At 44.0% G+C, this 11448-nt stretch overlaps 1 protein-coding gene across 1 annotated transcript in view; it reads left to right on the top strand.

Annotated features, from left to right (window-relative positions):
- GALNTL6 (polypeptide N-acetylgalactosaminyltransferase like 6) overlaps positions 1-11448 on the top strand; it is a gene marked incomplete at its 5' end in the record, with an annotated part of 168587 nt that overhangs the window by 91078 nt on the left and 66061 nt on the right. The window contains one exon of the mRNA XM_006022236.2: positions 7296-7413. Within this exon, the coding sequence (XP_006022298.1) occupies positions 7296-7413 (118 nt within the window). The remainder of the gene's footprint in view (positions 1-7295; positions 7414-11448) is intronic.

Below are 11448 nucleotides of genomic sequence, written 5' to 3'. Positions count from 1 at the left end.
CTTCCTCTTTTATGGGGCTCTGCCTTCTCTACAGCCCCCTTTTCTCCACCTATGCAGCATCCATCCTCGGCACCGTTCTGTCCCCCGGTGCCTTGCCTCTTCCCTGGATTTGATATCCGCCACCCGTCAGCCGCGCCCGGATCCTGGTACTGCTGGGTCCTACCAGGCTCCAGTCTTCACTGTTGACTTTCTTTGCCCACACTAACCCCATAGGTAAATCCTCTGGCCCTGCATTCTTGGGGGAACCCCCTCCTGGGGTATCCACCAGGTCCCCTTGCTGGGACCGCTCGTGCACTCCAGCCCCTCCAGGCCGGCTGGGGGCTCTACTTCCGGTCCCCCTTGCTGTTCTTCCACCAGATCTTTTATCCCAACCCCAGGCATCTGGCTGCCCAATCGGACCAGCACACTCATATAAAATGTGCCCCGGCTGACGCAGGAGCCGTTCCCAGCTCATCTGGGTTTTTTTTCTTTGATCTTTGCCTGCGGCGGCTTCACCCACCACGGTTTCACTTTTGCTGCACTCATCTCCTGGCACAGCATCCTGTCACCTCCAGGCTTCATCCAGTAAGTCTTTTTCACATTCACCAACACTAGCAAATGTGTGGTGAGATTCAGAGCTGTTCTGCTCAGAGATTTAGGATATCACCTACAGAAAGTCTTTGGACAGAAAAGTGATATATGTATATGGAGATTCTGTGGACGCTGTTTAGAAAATACATATTTCTATTAAAACTGTCAGTGAACATGATGGATTCTCACAGAAAGACTGATGAGAGTGTGTTCCCCTCATCAGTGAGAAACAACATAAGAAACATAAGAGCTGCATATGATAATAGTGTTATAAAACAGTTTGGTCAGACAGTGTGGAATACCTCAGTGAACAAAAAGTACAGAAGTCTCAGGAGAGAGAATACAGTTACAGAGTTTTTGGCCACGTTAACAAGGTCTGGTTTCCACTCTGTTCATACAAAAATTGCTATGACCTTTCATCACCACAAATGATCAAAACCTCAGCTTTTACATGTCTAAAAGAAGAGAAAGTTGGAAATGACATACCACTGTTGCTTTGACAATCACAATATGATGTGCACCCACTTACTGAGTGAGACTTAGTAGCACATTGAATTTACAGCAGCTTCTTACCTGACACAGTTGATGGGCTTCCTGACAATTTAGTAGTGTACAGATACCTAAGAATATCACTTCCAAACACTGAGCAGCTTTGAGACTGACACCAGTTTATACTCTGATTTTCAAACTATATGTAATAATGTTCTGCACTGGAACTCACTGTAGCTAAATGTATGAAGTCGTGAAATAAGAAAGGGAGTTCACAGGATAGAAAATTGGCTACTAGATGACCACACAATCATGTTATTACAGCTGCAGCTTTTAAAAAACATATTTCACTAAATTATTGGTATAAAAAGAAAGATTGCCAAGGCGATTAGACTGAATGAAGATAGATACTGGTATATTACAAAAATTGTGGCTGCTGACAGATAATCAGCATGTGTGTGTGATGGGATCTGATCTGCAATCCCAGCAATTGTGCCTCCTGCCATGCCACACATGCATGGCAGGACACACAATTCTGGGATCAGGGATTAGATCCCAAGTGCACCTTAGTTGTCAGTGCAGGGGGAGTCCAGGATCATGATCCTGAGATACCCCTGCACCAGCAAGTTAAAAACAGTCACAGACCACACCAGAATCTTGAACTGGCCCCATTGTGATCCCCAGCCAACAATCAGTGGATTGTCACAATTTCAGCAGGCTGCATTAGCCCAGTTCCAGGGTGTCTGCATGCTGGGATGAGTAAAAATTGTGTGTGCCACCCAGCTGGACAACACATGGTTTTAAAGGTCCTGGAGCACAGTGACCCTGCTGCAGCCTGATCCCGATGGTCCCCGGGTGCTGGGGATGTCAGAAAACCAGGTGTGCAGTCCATCTGCACAGGCCATTTTTTAATGTTCTGGGTGCATTGAACGCAAGATGAGGAAGACACTCCCTGATATTAGGTTACCATACCCCCACCTGCCTCCAGGGGTCAGGAAGAGGTCTGGGACTCAGGGACTAGTTCTGCCCCCAGCCCAAATGGATAACAGACAGTTGTAACCTAGGGCTGATCAAAGAGCTGTCCCATGCTGGATCCTGACATTCAGTTAAGTATTGGGATCTGTCATAGGCCAGTGCCAACTGGCCACACATTCAATTTGGGGCATGATACAAACTAGCCACAAAATTGTTACACATTACACATGGAATAACTTTTTGGTTCATTTACTGTATTATCACACCTTACATTGACTTGAATGTGTGGCTAGGTTACTATTTAAGACTCAATTAACAGGTTAATGGTGTCTTAAATGTAGCATGTCAGGGGCCTGTTAAACATGTCATGATATATATTTGTATGATTCATCCTAATTCCATGATTTCTGTTTGCAAAGTTAAATGTATAAAAGTGGATTTTCTTTTATACATTTTCTCCTGAAAAAACTGTTTGGTAGTGTCCCAATCCAAATTTGCCATCATGTTCTCCCACAGGGATGAACTATGATTCACAGGCAGCAGATACGACATCAAAGAAGGAAATAAAAAACATGAGGACCAATTCAGCAAAGCATTTAAACATATGCTTAATGATCTAAAGTAAAATCAAAATTTTAAATAGGAGAATTCTGATGTTAGAAGGCAGGTTATCTATAGATTAAATTATATACAGGTCTTAATTATGTATGTCAATAGCCTCTATTTATACAAGAGCTAAATGGACAATCAGGCCACTGGCCAGAAAAGTATTTGGCAATGAATACAATAACAAAGGATTAGCACCAAGTAACAAAACAGGATAAAATAGTGGGGGAAAGTATGGCAGTTCTATGGACTTTTAATAAATACAGAGTGTTTTAAAGTCTGCCTGAGTGTGACTATAGCTCTTTTAGATATATTCATTATTACAAATACAGCTTAATGCAAAAATAAGGTGACAATTAGAAAAAAACTGAATCACTTTATTGCTGCTCTTTCCTTCAGAGAATCTGAATGTCCTCACATGTGGTAGCATTACACTGATGGCTCGACATGCTAATGAAATCATAACATCATGTTTTAAGCAATGCATAGAATCGCTCTATGGGTAGATTTTATATAGTGTAACATATATAGGAGGGCTGTCACAAACCATTCAGTTATTTTAGCAGAAGAAGAAACATCATTGTTCCTTAAATGAATGTATCAATTAGAAAGCTTAATAATATTAATTCAGATCATCATCTTGAAAGATACCTTTTTGTTGGCAAAAAACTCATGTTTGCACCATCAGCAAGTAGGCACAAACAGAGACTAAGCCTACCCACTTCAGCTTCCCTGAGAAGTCTAACAGAGGCAGGCCTAAGTTGCAAAGCAGCTCCAGCAAAAGAAAGGTTATGTGTGTAACTTTCCATTTCTGCAGCATTTGAAGCACGCTGCTGCTCCTCTGGCCACATCCAGACAAGTGCGGCCGTGAGGTATGTGGCACTACAAATGGCCGTGAGGTATGCAGTGTCACATAAAGCACATGCAAATGTTCTCTGAGCTGCCTGTGCATGCACTACTCCGCTTTTTTTTTTCCATGTGTTCCCGCTCCCTGGGGTATCCAGGGGTCAAAAAAAACCTGTAGAAAAAAAAGGTGGAGCAGTGCACACATGGGCAGTGCACCACTCAAAACCAGAACCAGGCTGCCAGCCAGGCTCCATGCAGTAGAGCCATCACTGCTGCAGTCCTGGGAAGCCTCCAGAGCTCCGGGTAAGGTTGCTGGGGCCAGCATAGTGCTGGCCCCAGCCTTCCCTACTGCCTCTGGGGTAACTTGCTGAGTCCCAAAGCGCACATGGCACCGCCGCTACTTGTCCCCAAGGAACCGGGCTGGACCCGATGATCTTAAGAGGTCCTTTCCAGCCCTAATCCCTATGAAATCTATGAAACCAAGCGTCCATGCTCATGTGGGCATGGCCTCTTAGTCCATTTAACTTTGACTGTGGAGAGTGCTTCATTATGCATATCATGGATGACAGAGAAAACTTTCTGGCACGCCCCTCTGCTGCAAACTTCACTACACAAACTCTCAGTACACTGTTGTATGCCTTTTCCAGATCCACAATGACCATGCTCACTTGCCACCATGTTTCTCTGAAAATAAATTGTGCTTCTTCTAATAATGGGATAAGGTTTACACTTCTGTATTTCAGCATTTCTGAACAGATGCTTTTCAATAATCTCCCAATATATCAAACTCCATGGCACCACCAGAACAGGATGATAACTAGCACACAATGTAATATGTAAAAACAGACACTACAAAACTTTTATGCCATTCACTTTCTTTGGTACTCTCTCTGACTTAAGAGAAACATTGCACAGACCTATACTTTGAAGCTTTTTATTTCCAACTGATTTCATCCAGTTCAAGTTCTCTTTTTCCATGTTTCTAAATTTTTCTTCAACATCTCTTTCTTGTATGGAATCAGTTTTGCCATAGATCAGCTTATGTACTCTTACTTCTTTCACTTATTTTCACTTGATTCATCATTCTTATGAAATAGTTAGTCCAAACTTCGTTAATCAGTTCTCCATTTGTTTGAAGTATACCATGTTCATTTATAATATAACCATCCCATTGTCCTTTGTTCTCTTGCCTTGGTGAAAATGTCCTCTTAGTTCATTATAAAGTCTATCACTGGCTACACTCTTAGCTCCCACTGTATTCTTTCTTTTTGCCTCTCTATATGCTACCCAATCACTGATCAAGCCTATGACTAGCCATTTTTCTTTTCAATTGATTTTTTTCACTTGAGAATTCTGCCACCAAGGGCCTTTGTCCACACCACAAAATTGGCCTTTAAAGCAGTTTAAATGCCCTTTTGCACCGCTTTAATGGCGCGTCTGTTTACACTGTCAGCGGCGTATTGCGCGTTAACTGACTTTGGGAAGTAGCAAAATAAAACATATCTGAGGTATTTTAGTTTGCTACCTTACAGCTGCGGAGGGAAGCACTGGGCCCTGTGCAGCTGAGGGGCTGTGCAGGAAGCCCATGTAGGCAGATCTACTAAAGAAAAAGAAAAAAAAGCAACAAGCTTGATCTTTTCCTTTTTTTTTCTCCCTGGAGCCTGCCTGACTAAGCTGCACGGGGGCCTGTTGCTTCCCTCCATGGCTGCGGTGCCCCCCAGGACTGCCTGGACTGGGTGCCTGCAGGCAGATGCCACCTGGGGGGTGCTACCACCACTGCGGTGGGAAGCACTGCCCCCCACCGCAGCTTAGGGATTGCTCAGCCCACCGGCAGCTCGCCCTCTCCCCCTGCCGCTAGAGACTCAGGTAAGGATTGGGCCTGACCCTTGTGTACATGCCACGGGGATTTACTTCAGTTTAATCTGAAGTGGTGTTTTTAAAAACCCACTGCTTCAATTTGGGGAGAATTAAACTGAATTAAAACCCCGTGGCATATACAAGTAGCCCAAGACTCCCTCCTTATTTGACTCAGTTCTGGTTTTGTCACTCCTAGGCTTTGCACCATTTCCATCATAGTTTAATTTGTACCAGTTTTCTTCTACCTATGCCGGTTTATAGCCAAAACCTGTATGCAGTACTTCATTTTGGAAAGTTTTTCTCATAGTCATCTTTAAGTTCCTACCCATTAGGATTTCCTAGTATCCAGGGTCTCAGGTCCATTGGGAGAAGGGGCAAATAACACTCATGCCTCAAGGCATGTCCACTTTTAAAAACATATAATTTAAACATTTAATATAATATGAATTCTACAAACATAGTTTTGTGGTTAACACTGCTTCTATATGAAAAGATTTATTTGATAAGCAATTGATTCCCTTTCCCTGTGCCAAATATTGCAGCTTCTAGCCAAATGAGAATTCCCACTGCGTACCAAGAAATTTTCAATATCAGTAAGGATTGTGGGACCAGGTACTTGCCTCACTTTTTGGAGACATTTTAAAATCTATTCTAAAATAACTGCTTGCAGAATGAAGCACACTTTATACCAAATGATCGAGTTAAAATAATTTCATTGCTGGTCCCATTCCAGTGAAAACTAGAGAGCTGTCCTGATTGCGCCTCTCCCATCAAATCTTTCTGCAAGGCAGCAAATGTCAAAGTGTGCTGTGGAGTAAGAATGAACTGAAAAAATTGCATGAAACATCAATTTTTGAAAAGCGTATGCCAGAAATTATAGCCTGCTGCTGTTCCAGTCACTTGTTTGGTAGTTTCACTAATTGTAATAAATGTTCTGAACTTTTATGAACTGGCACCTAAGTAACAAGAGCTACTTTATCCTATATTATAAAATCTATAGATTAGCCCTTGTTGCAAAATGTAATTTTTACAGTAAATACTTGCCAATTACTTTCCAGCATGAAAGCCTTTAATTAAATTATGCATATGAAATCTGACTGGATTCCTTGAATCATGAGAGGATTGCCTTTTTCATAACCTGTTCCCTGTGTCAAGAAGAATAATCATAAAAGATATGGCAAGTAAAAGCACTTGAGAAAACCTGTATTTCCCCTGCAATTTCATTCCACTCAACAGATATAAGTTTTCTACATGGAACTTTATTTCTATAAGTAGACATTGTGTGTTGATTATTTTGAACCTGAAATCACAAGGGACATGTTGTAATTAGATTTACTTTGGTTGGAATTGAAAATGTATTGTAGTTGTCAAAATGCCCAGGGCACGTATTCTAATATAACTTCACTGAATTTATTTATATGTGGCAGAGACAGTCAATATTTGAGGTAGGAACTGTCAATAAAAGCAAAAACCTATTAATATGTATGTTATAGAAAGTGGCTTCACCAGTTAAGTACTATATCTTTGTTTCACAAAGAGTCACTACACGCTTTGAAAAACGTGATCTTGTAATGGAAAACACTATTTGTCTTTCAAAAATGTGGTCTTTCAATACAACCCCTATAGTTTACTATAAAATCTAATGTAATCTTAGGAAAACAAAGTGGACAAGAGAAGCAAAAGGTAAAATATCTAGTTACCATAGTGTTTACTCTCAGTAACATGGTGAAAAAAATCCCTTTCTGTTGCTTATGCAGAACACCCTGGTTTTTTGCTGGTGACAAGGTGGTAGATGTAGCATAGTATCTCTTATACACACTGGCCTGCAAACCATACTGATAATTGTGGGCAGCCTCATTAGTATCTTTCAATGTGCATTATCAATCTCTTCAGTTTTTCCACCATGGCATGATTGTGCCTGTCATTTACAATTTGTTTTAATCATTCCCCAGGTCTCCTGTTATGGCTGGAGGTCTGTTTGCTGTTGACCGAAAGTGGTTTTGGGAGCTGGGCGGCTATGATCCAGGTTTAGAAATATGGGGAGGAGAGCAGTATGAAATCTCTTTTAAGGTAAGTCATCGAGTCACTTCCATATACACCGCCTATTCTGTTTGGTATGATTCACGTTTTAGCAGTCTGGCCCCCAGTTTTGAATACGCCTTGTTATTTTTATGTCTTTACACATATTGGCTCTTGCTATCATTAACCTCATCCCATACAATAATTCTTTTGCTTTTATAAGGAGTTTTCACTGTTTTCAGGGAAAAGTGCACCGTACAATCATGAGCCAGATTCTAATCAAACTATTAGGCATTTAAGTGGACTTAGATGTCTGAGTGTGATTTTGTTCTACCCTGTTGAAGTCCCTGAAAGACAGTTTATGCAAAAAGTGGATGATTCCTCCTCCCTGCTTTTTTGTGACTCAGTCTTAAGGGTAAGATGACGGGGTTTTACAAAAGTAGATGCATTAATGTATTTTCATAGACTTGAACCCAGAATCACACTATCTGCCTAATTCCATTTACAGCCTTAATAAGACTATATGCCCCATATGTCAGTCGCATAGAAATTACATTATAAATGGCATAGTAAATGCCAGATTTTTAAAGTATATTCCCTAATTGTATGTGGGGTTTTGTACTGCCTAGGTTAATTGCACAAATATAGTCTGTGCATGCAAATCAATTATTTGCACCTATCTAGTGGCTTCTTCATAGAGGCTAAGTACAGGTATTCAAGAAGGTGTAAGTGCTCTAAGATTAGGGCTGGAGCAAGCAGCCCTAAGATTACTAAGATTAGGGCTGGAGCAAGCAGAACACGTTAGCCCTTATGGGGGTTGCGGAGACAGGGGGGTTGGAGCCTTCCTGGATGGTCCAAGCCCAGCAGGTAGAGGGGGTTCTTGCACACCTCCCAGCATGTCCTGCAGACTCCCTGAGCTGCCAAATACTCCCAAGCAGAGCCAAATGACAGAGCCACCCCTGATGGGCTGGGGTGGGGGGCACATCACAGTTGCCTACCTGCACCTGATGCAGCAGGAGTTCCCCTTTCCCCTGTCCCTCCCCAACACCCTCTAGGGGTACACATTGGGCTGCAGAGAAGTGCAGCCCAAAGAGGAGACTTGCCTTGTTTTAATTTAATGTTGAAGCTGCCACACTTTTAGTGTTTTGTTTTTTTTTAAAAACCCCGTGGAACATTGCCTGCTCTGGAACTTGGAAACTTCTTCTAAGTTAACATTGAGAGAGTGATGAAATACCCTGGCTGCACCAGGCAGTTATGACATTTTTACAGTGATGGGTGTGGGTAGTTGTGGGGGCTCAACTTAAGAAACACGAAACCTTGGGGCAGCAGGGGGAATGCCACATGTGAAACTGCCACCTCTCGATTTAATTAAATGTTGCTGCAGCCAAACTTTGTGTTTGTATAATAAAGAAAAACTGTAGAAGGTTGCCTGCCTGGAACTTGGACCCGAGCCCAGAGGGCTGCCTATCTTCACAGAGGCTGCACCACTCCCCTGCAACATGACCTGGGCACAGAGTGGCCTGGCCCGGTGAACTGGTGGGCCTCCTGACCCTTCTCCCCCCCTCCCCGATTCTGAGTACTCCTGCACCCTTTGGGGACTGGGCTGGGACCTCTTTGGGGCCCTGCACCTATGCCAACAACTGCCAGCGGCTGGGGGTACTGAGTTGGTCCTGAAAGGTGAGCTGAGTCGGTGCCAGCCCTGGCAGCAGATCTTGGGTATCCTGGTCCCTTTCCCCTCCCCTATGATGCTGCTCCCCAAAGTAGGCCCCACTGAACGTGTTCCTGACTACCTGGACCATGGGTCAGCAGTTCCCACATGCAATATCTCCTATTCCCAGGCTTCCCTGGCCCCCAGTGGCAACACGTAGTGGGTGCACATGCACCCTCTGAGTTTGGTAGTGCACCCCTTGTAAAAAGCGCCGCTGATGCTGCTGGCGGTGCCACCCCCTCCCGCTCACTGCCAACACCGCCACCAGCATCTGCAGGTGGTACCTGATCGCTGCTGGATGCCGCCGACACTGCTGGCAGCATCTTCAGGTGGTCACCAAGTGCCAGTCGGTGCTCACCACCCCCACCTCCCTCCACTGCCAACATCTCTGTGGCTGCCTGCAGGAGCTCCCTGCTTGGCCTGGCCCCACCGCTGACACTGCCGTGGCTGCCTGCAGGAGCTCCCCACTCGCTGCTGCCATGCCCCCACTGCCAACACTGCCGACGCCACCTGCAAGCGGTCGCCATACCCCCCCCAGCCTCCAGGGGCATGCAGCAAACATGCCATCCCCCCAGCATCTCCCAATAAATGCACAGTATGGAGCATTCCCCCCATGGCTGCCATCCCCCCCTACCCCTCGTGGGACGGTCATGAATGTTGCCCCAGTGAGGAGTCGCTAGAGCAGGGCTCTCCATGCCAAGGGAGTAGGCAGCATATTGTCACAATGAATGTATTGTATTATATTACCATTTCCTGAAACTCTGTCTATTAGTTGAAGGCACAGCCTGCCCTACCATTCCTGCCTATTAGGGCAATGGTCTCCCTGCAGAAGGCAGCGTTGATGACACTTAGGGGTGTCATAGCTGTATCCCAAGTGGTCTTTGACCCTGTGCGTAAACTCCTTATCCTGGCGTTGTGACTTTCTCAGTTCCATAGTGGTGAGGGTGGCCTGCCTGAGATAGTGGGTGGACATCTGGAGACCTCAGTCTTGGAACTTCTCAGTGCATTCCTGGGCCCAAATAGCTTGTTCAAGTGCCAAACAAGTCCTCCATTGGGCATGACCTTGATAGAGAAGCGTGGGTCAAGCTGAACAAAGTGAGATCTGAATACGTACGCTTCAAAACAACACTGTACAAGATCAACATCTTGGACAGCCCTCTGTGTGAATGCAGCATCCAGCAATCAGCGCAGCACTTAATTAAAAGCTGAAATCTCTCCAAATGCCCAGACAGGGTAGATGGAATCTGTATACTGAGCAATAATACCAGACAGTGGCTCATAGCTGCCTGGAAAGATCAAGAGAGAGGCAGGGTTGGAAACAGGTGCTTTGCTGACTGTTGTCAGTGACAGCCCAGGGGCAGGACCAGCCCAGTGCTCTGGCAGATCACACAAGCTCTGGCTGAGGCTAGAGCATTACCCTGGGAGTGGGGGTGGGGGTGATCAGGGTGCCACAAAATCCCATGGGCTGCCAGCAGAATGCGACCTAACATGAGTCACAATTGGATGTGGCACAGATGTTCATCATGGTGCTCTAATCTATGGTGCTGAAGTCTGATACCACATCCATCCAGGGTTATCTCAGAGCAGGATCTGCCATTTTTACTGCATTCAATGTACCCCGCTCAGTTATGGCTGTAGAGCACTTTCTGTGCACTTACCATGCAATAAGTGTAACCTCTGTACCCAGCCATAACAGCCTTCAACTAATAGACAGAGTTTCAGGAAATGGTAATATAATACATTAATCAAGCATGTTTCACTAAATTTGGATCTGAAACTAGAGTTCATATTTTCCTTTAGGATCTTTCTAATCTAACTCTAAATCTAGTTCTAAACCCAGTGACATTCCTTTAATGAAATTAAGCATGTCAGTCATAAGTTATATTGTCCATCTGGCTGCATCTGAGTTTCAGCACTGATTAAAACAATGATGGCAAAGACAAACAACTGACTGAAGCGCACAGGAAAAAAACCTTGTAAAGTCAGTATGCCATACTACTAGCTTGTCCTTATAGGCGTTCTCTAGAACAACAAAACAACTCGTATTCACTGTGCTGTTCTTATGTTACTTCGAATCAGCTTTATATCATAACAAACAAAGTTGGAGGACAAGATCACTAGATCATGCTGTCTAGGACACATTACAGTAATTAGACTTCTGTATATTTAGGTATTTTCAGAGAGGCAAACGTAAACTGACCCTTGGATCTGTCACATCTCTGCTAGGTCACCTACAATTGTATTCGTCCATTTCCTATTTTCCTGTTATTTGTCATTGTGAAGAATATAATTGGAATGCAATCCATTCCTCTTTGTATAGAAACCATGGTAACGGCACTGGAAGTTCAGATGCTAGATTGCCCCAGCCTGTTTTCTTC

Source organism: Alligator sinensis, unplaced genomic scaffold (assembly GCF_000455745.1).
Source record: "Alligator sinensis unplaced genomic scaffold, ASM45574v1 scaffold211_1, whole genome shotgun sequence".
Lineage (NCBI taxonomy): Eukaryota > Metazoa > Chordata > Crocodylia > Alligatoridae > Alligator > Alligator sinensis.
This window is presented reverse-complemented; position numbering and strand designations above follow the sequence as displayed.